At 39.0% G+C, this 15,053-nt stretch overlaps 2 protein-coding genes across 2 annotated transcripts in view; both read left to right on the plus strand.

The window, feature by feature from the left end:
* Positions 1 to 389: 389 nt before the first annotated feature.
* jam3b (junctional adhesion molecule 3b) overlaps positions 390 to 15,053 on the plus strand; it is a 34,410-nt gene continuing 19,746 nt past the window's right edge. The window contains exon 1 of the mRNA XM_039687247.2: positions 390 to 533. Within this exon, the coding sequence (XP_039543181.2) occupies positions 449 to 533 (85 nt within the window). The 5' untranslated portion in view covers positions 390 to 448. The remainder of the gene's footprint in view (positions 534 to 15,053) is intronic.
* Positions 12,730 to 14,362, plus strand: LOC148970820 (uncharacterized). Its single transcript, XM_089123983.1, has one exon. It carries the CDS (start codon positions 12,848 to 12,850, stop codon positions 14,360 to 14,362), a length of 1,515 nt encoding a protein of 504 aa, XP_088980109.1. The 5' UTR covers positions 12,730 to 12,847.

Here is a 15,053-nt window from a genome sequence, read left to right on the forward strand (position 1 = left end):
TGCAATTTATTACATTTACAATATTTACTTTACAGTAAAACCCCTAATGTAAACACACTACAGTCAAAACAATCAAGTAGGCTTACTGTGCTTTTTAGTCTGTCAGCACAATATACTTTGAAACACAACAAATGGTTATTGAAACATAATGATTTGTTTTTACTTTGCTTGTTCAATAGAAATGTGGAAATATTTCCGAAATGTTTAAAATTGTGATACACAATTTCAAAGTGTGTAAAAACGTCCATGATCCATCATTGGCGTGGCATGAAAAAAATCCATAAATAAAAATAAAAAACAACAACTGAATATTCACGACGATGATGCTGTTTGTAGTCATGGAAACTCCTCACAATAGCTCGACGTGACGTGCCTCTCTCTCACTTTGGTCGGTGTGCGCGAGCTGAGCTCTGGGCTCCATCCTCTCCTAAAGCCCTTTACTTTGCGCATGTACAGCCGAACTGAACATTTCATCGACTCCAAGATGGCGTTAACACAACTGGCTTGCGTTCTGCTTCTCCTTTCCATGCAATGTGAGTACACATCACCCCACATTTATACTTTCTTTGTAGAAGAAGCTAAAGTGATACAAACTGCGGTGAATCATTTATCGAAGTTCTTGAAATGTGTTTCAATCAGCGTCCTGTTTCACTAAAGTCTCTTGTCTCTTTAAGCCAACTAAACTATTGAGCTAACCCGTTAGCTCTTTTAGATGAGATGTTAGAAGTGGACGTTGAATCTAAACTGAGATAAAAGTAACATGTTGGGGTGGATGTGTCGTGTTTCTTGACACGAGCTTCAAGTTTTAGTTGTCCTCGCGCTGAAATGATTCTCATCTCTGGCTGCAGACTCACTCGCATCCGTGATCCGTGTTTGTCCAACTAACCATAAATAAACCCGTTCGTCTCTGTTATTCCCTTATTATAGGCTACATTGGTTGCTTACGGGAATGTTCGACTTGTTTTGCTGTTGTTGTTTTTTATTTAGACTTTATTATGTCATAAAACTTGTTTTCGAGCGCGTTTGCTCCACTGGATCTTTCGCCTCAGTTCTTTGTTCACGCTTTAAAAGTTTTTGAAACGAAAAAAAGCAAACAAATTTGAGCTGAGTGGTTAGTATTGTTGATTTTCATTTTGCTTTCTCAAAACGGTCGCGTGTGTGTTTGGTTTGAGTGTGTTTTAACGTTTGGAAACTATTTCTATGGAAACTGGGCATGTTTATTGCGAGATAACGGTTTTCCGACTCAAACACGAGAGAGGGGGATCAGGGAGCGCGCGCCAGGCACACAGGCGGTGAATGATATCAACATTTACAGCATATTACCTTCAATATCCACAATATAACCTACTTAAGTATTATGTTTTGAGCTCAGGGAAATAATTTATTGTCCTCCTTTGAACAGTCGGTTGTAATTTAATTAAATAGTTTTAGTCTAGACCAATAGCTTAATTAAATTATTCAGTCTAAAGATTTCGTGTCTTGTTACGGTCGACTGAAAAATAATCATTAGCTTCTTCGCTGTTATAGATCATTTACATTTGTTAAGTCGGTTTGAGATATAGGCCTAAACTCTTTACATTTGCTATTTTTGTTTTTGGTAACACTTTACAAAAAGGATTAACTAACAGGATCTAACCATATTTGTTACTGTAGCCTATTTGTTTATCTTTGTTAGATAAAAACATTATTTGTTCATGCTACTTCACACTCACAGTGCATTAACTAATGTTAACAAATGCAATTTTGGATTTTAAATAATAATGTATTAGTGAATGTTGAAATTAACATGAACAAAACTGAATAAATACTGTGGAAGTGCAGTTCATTGTTAGTTTATGAAATCTTATTGTAGCGTCACCCTGTTTTTTCACCTTTTTATCTCAGTTGCTTTTGTTTGAATGATAAAATGAACATTTGATGACCCTTTTAAAGGTTAACTGTAATTGTAGTTGTGTGTAGTAGGCTGAAACTGCTCATCTCCTGTGATTATTCAAGTGTGCTGATTGGCTTAATTACAGACTGCAGCACTAAATACTGCTGGTTAATCTGTGTTGTGATGTATGTCCTCTAAATATACCATTTCTCTCTTTCTCAATTTCTGTTAACTTATGACTTTTTATCCCCTCATTTATTAAAATTAGCTAACTTATTCATTTTGTTTTGTTTGTTTAAAAGAAAAAGGAAATCTGTTTGCAAATAAATTCTGCAAATTCAGGAGTCACTTTTACTGATTATAAGTTAAAAAGCTAGCTGGCCAGTGGCCATGTTACATTTATTACTTGTAAAAAAAAATGTTTCCATATCTACTTGTGTACATACTAATGTGAAGTGTGATTTTAAGAAAAAAATGTTGGCCTGCAAGTTTCCTAGAATTGATTAATCAGTGTAATGAAATTTCTATTAAAAGTAAAGTTACAGCTGAATGTAAAATGAATATGTCGGCCTACTCCGAAAGCAGTTTCTCCGTGGTTTGTTATACCTTATGTTTAGAGTGCATTTGTAGACTGGAAACTCTCCGTTGTCCTTTGCCAGCACTTTTGGTGCCAAGTTATGCTTTACTGGATAGATTCAGGAATAGTACAAAGGTTGAGATCACACCCCATATTTTAGATGAATACCTGGACAAGTGGTAGCTTTCCATTTTAGTCCCCACCGAATGCTTTGGACATTGACGAAATGTTGTCTTAGAACAATATCCTGAGATAATGTTCACCATTATGTAGCCTATGAAAATGCTGAAAATTGTCTGTTGTTGAGATGAATACTAGTTACAGCTTAAAGTGAAAAACAGTGAAAGTGATAGCTTGTCCCTTAAAGGCTGAGTGTGCTTTCTCTTCCACCCGCTGCTTCCCAGCAAATGGCTTTCTGGGGGTTCATGAAAAGCATGCTGGAGCTTTTGGGCATGTCCATCAGTTACAGGCTGACATTTTTGATGTGTTCAGTAAGCGACCGAGAAAAAATAAGCTCAGAAAAGATAGCCGTTCTCTGTGTGCTTTACTTAGGGCTGTTGCAGACAAAGACACGTTGCCCTTCCGCACGTGCTTAGGTTCGTTTTAGCCGGCAGGTAGGCTACCACATTAGAAAAGTATGTTGTAAACAGCATCTAGTAATCTTAAAGGCTGTTTATTGTCACTACAGTGATGGGAAAAATTCCATACGGGGGGTCCCAGCGTAATCCGCATGGGTACCATGACAGGCAGGCTGTGGGATGAAACATGCTGAGTCTTTGAGCAACAGGAGAACGGCACATGTCCAGCCGGAGTATCCCGGAGTAACGTGAAGAAACAGCTGAGCGGCTGTGAGTGCGAGTGAATGGAGGAACCCCCCCCCCTGACACGGAGCTGAAATATGCCCCACTCAGCCCACCACATAAACTCGGCATTGAGAACAAATGTGGAATGCTCAGACACAAACAGAAGCCTCGAGAATTCATTCACTTCATATGCGTAATAAGGGTCAGTATAAACGGGTCAGTTGAGTAGGAAACAATATTGCATTTTCAACAGCCTTTTAAGTAAAAGTGTTAGATGGAAATCTGAGAGTTTCTCACGGAAATGGAAATCCCTCTGAAGTCTCTGAAAGAAACATGAAAGGTGTTTTTTCCCATGCTTATCCTGGTTGTATTTTGTATTTGTTGGTGAGCAGTGACAGATGTGGAAGGGAAAGCCTAGAACTAACAGATTCCCAGTTCAGGAATGGCAAGCATGCACATTCTCTAAATGTCAATAAGACTTCCATGTGTAAGATTGATCAAAATAGTTCCTGACTGCAGGGTTGGATATCCTGGAGCCTATGCAAAGGAACAGGATTAGGACAGACCCCATTTTTATTTTTATTTCTATTTCATCTCGTTCCAAACCTGTATATCTGACTTTCTTCTATGGAGTAAAATAAGATATTTTAAAAAAAAAATGCTTCAGCTGTGGAAAAAGAAAGAGGTTCAAAACATCACTAGAGAAACAATATTGCATTTTCAACTTTCATTGACTTTGACTTTCATTGCGTGGACAAAAAACACACACTGAAACAATTACCAATTCTTCTTTTCCATAGAAGGAAGAAAGTAATTTTAGAGTGAATTATCCACTGTTTTTTTAAACAACCTTCATGTAGCGTTATCATACTACATAATTAGTGTTTTTTTTAACCACTTCCTTACTCGAGATACAATTCTTCCGTGTTTGTTCCAAGTTTGGGTGATCATTTTTGAACAATCAAGGCTGTTTAGATGATTTCCATATTGTCACATGCTTTCAAAAGAAAGAAAATGTCTTCCCAAACTTTGACTTTTTCAGCTGCTTGTTCGAAGCTCTGGAGTGAATCAGTTGAATACTCTCAGCTTCATGCAATAATAATTACTTATTAGCTGATATCAGAGACTGATATAATGAGTTTTTCTTTCCAGTTCAGTTTTCATTTTCAAATATAATTGTTTGGAGCGAAATTAAAATTGAACCTTGATTTTTAATTTAATCACAAAGCTAATTATTATTGCTAAAAATAGAAATGCAACTGATTATCTGACTGGAATCAAATGCTGCTCTCTCTATGGTAACAAGCCATGCCAGTGTGCCCTGATAATAAGCTCAGAAATGCATACAACAGTAATAGTTTGAACAGAACAAACATGGTATTAATTAAAAATTCCAATCCCAACATTTTCTGTCGATTTTACTTATTAGTTACATAAGGCATACAGACATTTTTTGCATTCCTCTGCTCTGATTATTCCATGTTTTTTCCGTATAAACAAGCACTAGACAGACATCTTTGACCGTTGTGCTCACGTCTTTTCATATGCCTGTCGTGCGTCACAATATCCTAAAAGTTCTTTAACTCTAGTAAAAGTTCTAGGAAGGACAGAAAACAAATGGGATTTAACACCTTCATCTTATGTAATAGAGGGAAATGTCATCTTCATTGTGTTGAAACATCTGCCATGTGCACACCTTGTGTTTGAAATTCCCTATCACAAGTACAAATGTTGACAGCTAGAACTCCCATGATTCACCTTGGTGATGATGATTTGAATCTCGCAGCAGATATCAAGTTCTAAAGCGACTGCTATGAAGAGCAGATGACTCCGGCGTGGTGATAAAAAAAGACCCGCAAATGTATTTCTTGACTGTTCCAGCAGAGGTTTTGAAGGGATAAGATGATGAGCGTGACAGACTTTCACATTTCCTGAGAAGATTTTTCACAGAGGTTTTTTTTTGTGTGTGTGAACAAGGGAGGTGATGTGTGGCTGCACAAGAAACTCAGATACACGATACGAGGCGCCATCAACAAACAGCTCATCCATTTGGATTTATTATCTCTCCATCGAATTACACTTTGTCATTTTTACGACTCAAGTCAGACCCCCATATAGTCAATCATAGAGACAATTTATCACCTGCCCGACGGCCCACTTTTTCAATGGGTTCGCACGGCTGTTCACCAGAAAAGAGAAAATGTATTACCATAACCTAATTCATATACATTTTTTTATATTTCCATTTGTAGCGCCTTTAAAGGAGTAGTCACTTTTAAAAAAAAAAAACTTTTGCTGATAATTTACTCACCCCCATGTCATCTTTCCATGTCATTCTTTCTTCAGTCGAAAAGAAATTAAGGTTTTTGATGAAAACATTCCAGCATTTCCTCCATATAATGGACTTCATTGGGAACCAAACGGTTCAAGGTCCAAATGAGAGTTTCAGTGCAGCTTCAAAGGGCTTTAAACGACTCCAAACGATTAATAAGGGTCTTATCTAGGACCCTTCGAGTCATGACTCGAAAAAAGATTTGTTCATTTTGATGAATGAGTTCGAACAGGAGAGTCATGACTCACGAACGTTCATCACAGAACACAGGCAAGGCGAGCATTTGTGCGTATAAAACTTAAAGTGTTTTATTTATTTTTATAAATGACCGATCATTTCGCTAGATAAGACCCTTATTCATCGTCTGGTGTCGTTTAAAGCCCTTTGAAGCTGCACTGAAACTCTCATTTGGACCTTGAACCGTTTGGTTCCCATTGAAGTCCATTGTATGGAGAAAATCCTGGAATGTTTTCATCAAAAAGCTTAATTTCTCGACTGAAGAAAGAAAGACATGGACATCTTGGAAGACATGGGGGTGAGTAAATTATCAGCAAAAGTTTTTTTAAAAGTGAACTACTCCTTTAAGACTATATTTTAAAGAGCAATAGCTGCAATTACTTCGCTTAAAATAGTGCCCCACTGCCTGTGAGCTTTATCATTGGTACTGTTGCCTCTATCAAAGAATGATTAGCTGTTGATAAGTTAAGGGAACAGAAATGGAGCAACCTTAATGAGAATCTTATTTGGAGTGTGACTCCTCTCTGGGTTAAAATCCATCATTAGCACCAGATTTGTTGTGTGCGTTTAGCCGACTGGTCAGATTGCACTGACAGATTGCAGCCAGACCATCTGGCGGACTGACGTTAAGGCCACCTCAAAACGCTTCTCGCACTTACTTGCTAACTTAGCAGGGAAGAATTTTTAAAATCAGGCAACCCTTAAAGCTGAGTTTGACCCTCTTATAACCATAAATGTATTAGATCCATTTCAAGATTCCATCTGGTTCGCTAAACATGATTAAATCTGAGCTTCTTTATTTTTAGATTCATATTACAGAATATAAAAGTCTTCATCTGAGTCAGATTACCATCGATGTAGCTCCACAGTAGACATTGAACAGAACAGTTGGGCAAAATCAGAGGGGTAAAAAGCAAGTTACCTGAATGACTTGCTTGCATGCGATTTGAAAAGTTTGATTCCTCCAGTGGCCTCAGAACTTAAAGGTTTAGTTCACCCAAAAATTAAAATTATCCCATAAGAAAATGCATCGCTTCACTTCAGAAGGCCTTTTTTAACCCCCTGGAGCCATATCGAATACTTTTATGATGGATGGATGTGCTTTTTGGGGCTTCAAAATCTAGGGTACAATTCACTCCCATTATAAAGCTGGGAAGAGCAATAATATTTTTTAATATAACCCTGATTGTGTTTGGCTGAAAGAAGAAAGTCATAAATGCCTGGCTTGAGGATGAGTAAATTATGGGATTATTTTCATTTTTGGGTGAACCGACCCTTTAAGTGAACTTTGTAATAGTATGCTGTAGTACAGCTGCTTTGAGTTTGTGAGCGTGCCCTGAACAAGTGCCTGGGATTTTTGTCATTAAGCCAGACACTGGTCAAGATCGTTCTGTCCGGTGGCCCTGAGGTGTGTATATAAGCCTATGTACAGTATATTTTATAGGAAAATAGGTTTGTTTTGACTGGTTGTTTAATATATAAGGCCGTTAAGCATTTTACTGACAATAATGCGGGTCAGTCATGGCGTCAATTTGTAGGCCAAAGCGAAAGGCTTGGGAATTTTAGTATAGGCTAGTGGTTTCCAATTATTAAAGTAAATTAAAGCTATAGATCACTCAGATATTGTCATCATTCACTCACATTCATCGCAAATAAGTTTCCATACAGTGAATGTCAATGGGGTCCAATTGACTGTTGTTTTGGACCCCATTGATTTTTACTGTATGGGGGGAACAATTGTTGAAACATTCATGTATTTATTTCGTGTTGAGTGATATTTAATGGAAACGTACTTTGCAATTCATTTTTCATCTACGGTTCTATAGCCTAAGTATCATGGCAAAAAGCTGAGATATGTGACGGTTATACACAGCGGTTTGTTAGGGATGTCCCAAGGGCGAACACATTATCTCAGAGATTTGCCAAATAGCAGACAACACAGTCTATGTGTTTACATCACGGCTGCATATCAGCATTTACTAAGTTGACCTTAAAAGGAGTCGCTAAGATAGGCCGCATGAGACGCTTCCTGAAGGAAACTAATCAGTCAGTAGCCTTTAAGAAGATTTGCCGAGACTTAAGACGTCCTAATAACGTGCAGAGATACGAAAACAATGCCAGAACGCTGGATGTAATTAAAAGATCCTACTGTAACTAACCCAAGCGGAAAAGATGCCGCTGTTATTGATGTTTTCCGTGTAACATCACAGCAAAGCAGAGTGCAAACACAAATGCAGAGAGAATGTAAAGTTGAAGCTTTGTTTGTGTAACTTTGATTTGGTGTAAAATGGAGCTGCACTATTCTCCCATGATTCTGAATAGACAACTAAACAAAATAACATTAGAGGTTCTGAAAATGTATTTTTATTAATTTGAATTATTATTTTTTAAATCAGTTTCAATGACTTTATTTATATGACTTTCCTTACTGGATGAATCAGCGTTTTTAAATGAATCTCTTGAATGAATGATTCAGTGACAAATACCTTTTTAACCATCACTTGTCACCACCTACTATTTTAACAATGTAATGATACAAACTTTATTTGAAGCGTCAGAAAGGTGATTTGTTCTATTTTAATCGCTTCCATAGACATCAGTGTTTATATCGGAAATATTAACTATTATCCTAGTGCTTGTCCTAATGTAATCCTGAATGCTCGCTGTGTGTACTTCAACGGTTTAAATGACATGAAAGGAATGAAATCACATGGGTGTTTGGATCGAGAGTGCGATCTTTTAGCAATTAATCGTGCAGCTCTAATGTAAAAATTTTATTTTAGTATAAGATTACAGGTGGCAAGGAAATTGGATATTTTCCATATCTTCCTTTATCAAAATATTAAATATTGTTTCATGTTCCAGTATCAAAATAGCAGTGGTCAGGCAAAGTCCTTTTGGCTCTGGATTATAATTTTGTTTATACATTCATTTAGTATTCGATATACAAAAAGTGTGATGTGTATTTGCTAGCATTATTGCACTACATAAACAGTCTCTGTTGTACTTGTTCTGTTCATTGTCAAAGCTCTGAGAGTGTTCATGGCCTGGGGGATGTTCTCATAAGCAATGATTTGCTGTAGCAATTTTTTTCCTAATGCCCTATGAAAATTTCTCTTCTAAAAGTATTGATTTGGATTGGTATTTGCATACATTGTCTCTTCAGAGGACAGAATATTTTTAATTTATACAATTATACTGATGTTAGTTTCAACCATTTGCCTTTGAACTCAAGGGACACTTATTTTCTTCTTTCATTTGTTTTGCATTTTCTGCTTGTTTACCACAATGTTTGAGCACAAACTTAAAAAAAAAGCTTAAAAAAAAAACTTATATATATAATTTTTTTTTTTCTTCTTCTATGATGCAGTGCACTAACTGTGGATTAGTCAGGTTTATTGTGTTTAAATAGACAGCACTACTCTCTGAGAGGCTGGAAGCCACTATTGTCTGAAGACGTGTTGTGTTGTACCTTAAATTACAGCTTGCCTTTGTTGTTCTGTGTATTGAATAACAAAGAGAACACTGATGTGTAGGTTCTTGAAATATTAAAAACATAAAACAGTAGAGAAAGAAAAGAGACAAATAATTTATGGCAAAAATAAAGACACTCAAATAACGCCTTTTAGCGTGGTCCCTTGAAAGTACGGGGCCTATATAGCCATTGCACTCCTCAGAAGAAAAAGTTTTCCCCAAAGTTGAGGGAAAGCTTTTTTTTTCTTTCCATTCTCCACTGATCTTATGGTTCTGTGCACATTCATGGAATTTCCACATTTTTGAACGGACGAAACTGCCGCAAACGTACAGCGAAATAAAGTCTCTGCTACAGAGTCATTCATGCAGAAGGGGGCAACCATGCAGCTTTATTTCTTATCAGCACCACTCAAGATCACTCCTCATATGTCTGTGGGCAACATCCTATGGTTGGGGTTGAATATTTGGACTAGCTTAAGACCATCAGTGTGATGGAATCTCCAAATCTGAGGTACAAAATGTAGGGTAAAGCATTAAAGCTCTCATATCAGTTTGAGCCTGGCCACATTTCAGGAAAATGCAGTGCAGTTGTCTATCATAAGTAGACATCGCATATGTTACACATATCCTGGGTGGGGTTAACTACATCATCTGCTATCCAAATTGGAGATTCCAAAATGATGGCACAAAATGAGTTGACAAAGTGGGAGATATTTTCAGCAGTTGAGGAAATACTATTCCCCTCGTAAAACTACCCTCATTAGTGAGTTTACATTGTATTCTCTCTGGGCAGCAAAGGCTTAAAGCAGATAAGCATCATGCAGTCTGTCACGACATTAAAACTGGGCAGGCACACACATCTGGATCAACCGATGCAAAATGTATGCAGCGTGCGTGTATATAAATCCTAACAGTGAAGGTGGAGTTTGAATCAAAAACATGCAGCACAACCATGTTCGATTCACAAACAAATGAATCATTTAAAAAACTCACAAACCTAGAATCATTCACTGAATGAACTCAATGAATGTTACCATTACTGTACCTCACATTACTATTAACTTTTAAATAGACATTGTAACTGAAATATATCCAAATTAATCGAAATCAAATCAGGAAATGTGTATCAATGCCCAGTAGGGCTGTCAAACGATTAATCGTGATTAATCACGATTAATCGCATCCAAAATAAAAGTTTATGTTTACATAATATATGTGGGTGTACTGTGTATAATTATTTTGTGTATAGATATATAAATACACACACATGCTTGTAAATTTAAGAAAAAAAATTATATATATAATATAAATTATATATAAATCTATATATAGGATATACATGAAAATATTTCTTAAATATATACAAGCATGTCTGTGTAGTTATATATATATATATATATATATATATATATATATATATATAATAATTATACACAGTGCACCCACATATATAATGTAAACACAAAATTTTATTTTGGATGCGATTAATCACGATTAATCGTTTGACAGCCCTAATACCCAGCCCTACTTTTCGATAAAGTCTCAGGTTGCTTCATAAAAGGATGGATATTTAACTGATTTCACTTTATTTGAATTCGCCTGCCAAGCTCCACTTGAAAGCACGGTTCTTTCCTTTATTCTTTTTTTTTTTTTTAACCGAGCATGCTAGCATCAGATGTGTCTGTATCTCCAACCTTAATCAGTGCAGCCTCCTGGGCCTTGAAGAAGCGCCAAAGCAGTTGAAATGTCACTGTTGGTAAATCATGAAGGATTGTGAGCGCCAAGTTTTAATGTTGCCTCTGTGGCTAACCAAGCACATTTTATGATTTGAAATATGCTGCATTTGTTTTTGTAAGTGTTAACGCTGCTGGCAAATGGGGAAAAGAGCAAGAAGATCTGATGGAATATTTGTACGTACACCCCTCGCTCCGCTGCTACAGCCACATGATATCATGTGCTTTCCTGTACTCGCATCAAGATGTCAGCCTTTTGCATCCTCCCACGGTCCACTGGAATGTCCACATTTGTTTTAGATGACCGGGCAGCGGATGGGCATCGAATGCTCCACATTTTCGCCGAGTGAGCAGGAGAAAAGCGTTTCCTAAACAAGAAGGGGATCTTCCTGAGCAGGTGACGAAGCGGTTCCTTTGGGGAGGTCACTCCTTGCGTGGTGCTCAGATGGTGTGTGTCCCGAGCCACGAACCCCCCCTCTCTCACCCCACCTGTTTTACTGCAACATTCCCTCTCTGGCCACTTAGACGGCGTATGCGAACTATTCCAGTCTGAGGCATGCCTTTGTGAACATTTGTTGTTTCAGCCTAATTCATTCTCTTTAAATTCCTCAGCCTTTTTTTAAGTAAAGCATAAGTAGATTTTTGCAAAATTCTCACTGTTTTAATTTGCAGTGGTGTTGACACTGAGGAATGATCAGTCTAGCAAATGAAATTGAAGATGTTTATACATAAAGATTCTCAGATTCTCAGTACAGGCTGGGAAATTCTCATTTGTTTATATTATGTAAAATATATTATAAATGTGAAACATTAAGAAGATTCTTTGAAGAGTCTTCTGCTCATTTTTTTCATGCAGTTCAATTATATTTAATGCATCAAAATGCCACAAAAACAAATATGACGTAAAAGTAGTTCATAAGACATGTAAGTCTCGTCTTCTGAATCCTTTGTGTTTTATGTGAGAAACAGATGGAAATTTAAGTTTATTTAAAAATCTTGACATTGTGTCCTTTTTATTATTTAGTTATATATATATATATATATATATTCTGATTATACACTGCCATTCAAATGGATAATTGGAATCAGAAATATATATTTAAAAAAATAATAATGATACTTTTATTATGGATGCATTACCGATATATTAATCATTTATAATGTTACAAAATCAATTTCAATTTTAAATAAATGCTATTCTTTTTGAAAATATATCACAATGCCCACAAAATACTATTATTATGAGTAGCATTGTTTTCAACATTGATATTAATAATTAAAAAAAAAAATATATATATATATAAAAGAACATTTTTGTCATGATTCTGCCCTCTTGTGGTTGATTTTCTCTGGTCATGAGGCAGGATCATGACAGAATCATGTTTTGTGTACAAGCGCATGGTCTGTTTGGGCCATGTGCTTGTGTTGTCTCGTTTCTTTACTCCGCCCCCTTGTTATCCTCGTCTTGTCATTATTGTCTAGTCAGTCTCACCTGTCCTCGTCATTAGTGTTCCCTATTTAATCCCCTTGTGTTTGCTGTCCTGTGTCGGTTCATTGACTAATGTTGACAAATGTTGCCAAGTGTTATCTGTGCCAAGTTTGTGAGTACCTGTCAAGAGTATTTGTCCTGTTTATTTATTGCTCGTGTCAGTCGTTTACCTAGTTTTATTTTGTCAGTACCTTGTCTAGTCAGTCACCTTGTCAGAGTCTTGTTTTGCCCCCTCGTGGGCTTTGTTTTCCCCTTTTTGTCTTCAATAAATTATCTGTGATTGCACACCGTCTGCTTCTGGGTTCATCCGCCACCCATACCATAACAGAATGAACCGACCCGCATCGAACCCAGCAGATGGTATGTCCTCCAGTGTCAAGCATGACTCTGAGGAACTGAAGGAGTGGTGGTCCAAGACCATCGCTAACTCGAAGAGAGGCAAGCTCCCGATTCCCGCTCAGGGACAGCTATCGATAAGGGAGTATGCCCGGGTTGTGAACGAGAGGAGGTTTTTCATTCCGGAGTTCCTCCTAAACTGCTACCTCGTCGCTGGTCTCAACTCTCTTCCACCCCTGGTTGAACGGGAGGAGCTGGTGACTTATCCGTTCACTGAGTTGGTGGATTGCTTGTCTCGGAGAGAGTCACAGGCACCCACAGGCTCATCATCCGCCAAGCTGCCCGTGATCCCGGAGGGTCGTGTTCTAGCTGTGGTCACTCAAGGGGATCTGGTTTCCTCCGTATCTTCGCCTGAGGTTTCGTCCACACCACCTCATCTCCGTGGCAAGCGAGAGAGACGGAGTTCATGGGATTCTCCCTCTGAATCGTCCTCGACAGAGTCAACGCTGTCTGAGACTGCCCTTCCTGCACCAGTTACAGCCCCCATTGAGCTTCTCCAACCGGTCAAGGGTCCGTCTACTACGTCCGTGCCACGGCCTAGGAAGAAGAGGAGGAGGAGGGGAGCCTCTCGTCCTTCATCTCCACCTGTCCCAGAGCCCGCTGCTGTAAGCGCTGTCCCAGAGCCCGCTGCTGTAAGCGCTGTCCCAGAGCCCGCTGCTGTAAGCGCTGTCCCTGAACCCGCTGCTGAGGACACCGTCCCTGAGTCTGCTGTCGTGAGCGCCGCTGAGAGGGCTGCAGCTGATTCGGCTGCTGAGGCTGTTTTGCGGTCAGTATCAGCAGATCAGGAGTTGCCTATTGCTGTTGCGGCAAGAACTTTGTCCAAGTACCTGTCAAGTCTAGCCAAGATTCTGGAGGTTCCAGCCAGGTCTGGCAGATTGTCTTGTCCCGTGTCTACAGCCGTCGAGAGCGCCGAACCCGCGCCAGCCGCCGAGAGCGCCGAACCCGCGCCAGCCGCCGAGAGCGCAAGACCGGAGCCCGCCACAGAGAGCGCTGCACCCAGTCCTGTCCTTTTGCCTGTCATGTCCCCCGTCAGGAGTCCTGTTTCCCCATCCTCTGAGTTTGTTGCTGCTGCCACTAATGCAGTACCCCAGTCTGTTTTCCCGGTCGTCCCTGTCTCCACTGCCCCTGGACTTCCGCTTGTTTCTCCTGTCTCCCCTGCCATGTCTCAACCCCGGACTGTTTCTCCCTCTACCCACACCACTCCACCCAAGTCCGTTCGGACCCCCCGTCCCAAGCCCATACCCCGTGGTCCCAAGATCACCGTCCCGCCTGTGCACCCTGGACCCTCGCTCAAGGACTTTGTTGTCCCTCCGCCTCCCCTTCCTTGTTTATTATTTTTGATGTTCCACCCCAACCCTGTTGTTGTGTATTCTTGTTTGCCTTTGTTGGTTTTTGCTATGTACTGTTGGTTTTTGTCTTTGTCACAGTCTGTCATGTCCCGTGTTTAATGTCCCCTTGAGGAGCGTCTGGTAGCCGCTCCTTAAGGTGGGGGTTCTGTCATGATTCTGCCCTCTTGTGGTTGATTTTCTCTGGTCATGAGGCAGGATCATGACAGAATCATGTTTTGTGTACAAGCGCATGGTCTGTTTGGGCCATGTGCTTGTGTTGTCTCGTTTCTTTACTCCGCCCCCTTGTTATCCTCGTCTTGTCATTATTGTCTAGTCAGTCTCACCTGTCCTCGTCATTAGTGTTCCCTATTTAATCCCCTTGTGTTTGCTGTCCTGTGTCGGTTCATTGACTAATGTTGACAAATGTTGCCAAGTGTTATCTGTGCCAAGTTTGTGAGTACCTGTCAAGAGTATTTGTCCTGTTTATTTATTGCTCGTGTCAGTCGTTTACCTAGTTTTATTTTGTCAGTACCTTGTCTAGTCAGTCACCTTGTCAGAGTCTTGTTTTGCCCCCTCGTGGGCTTTGTTTTCCCCTTTTTGTCTTCAATAAATTATCTGTGATTGCACACCGTCTGCTTCTGGGTTCATCCGCCACCTATACCATAACAATTTTCTTATTAATAACATATATACCGTTTGTGTGTGTGTGTATATATATATATATATATATATATATATATATATATACTGTATAATGTGTATATAGCCATACAGGTTTGAAACAATATTTTTTGGCTCAGCTATCCCTTAT

This window comes from Pimephales promelas, chromosome 19 (assembly GCF_988280905.1).
Source record: "Pimephales promelas chromosome 19, fPimPro1.hap1.1, whole genome shotgun sequence".
Taxonomy (NCBI): Eukaryota; Metazoa; Chordata; class Actinopteri; order Cypriniformes; family Leuciscidae; genus Pimephales; species Pimephales promelas.

Bases quoted from the DNA above. Each gene is read 5' to 3' on its own strand.
- LOC148970820 (XM_089123983.1), top strand. From the start codon at position 12,848: ATGAACCGACCCGCATCGAACCCAGCAGATGGTATGTCCTCCAGTGTC.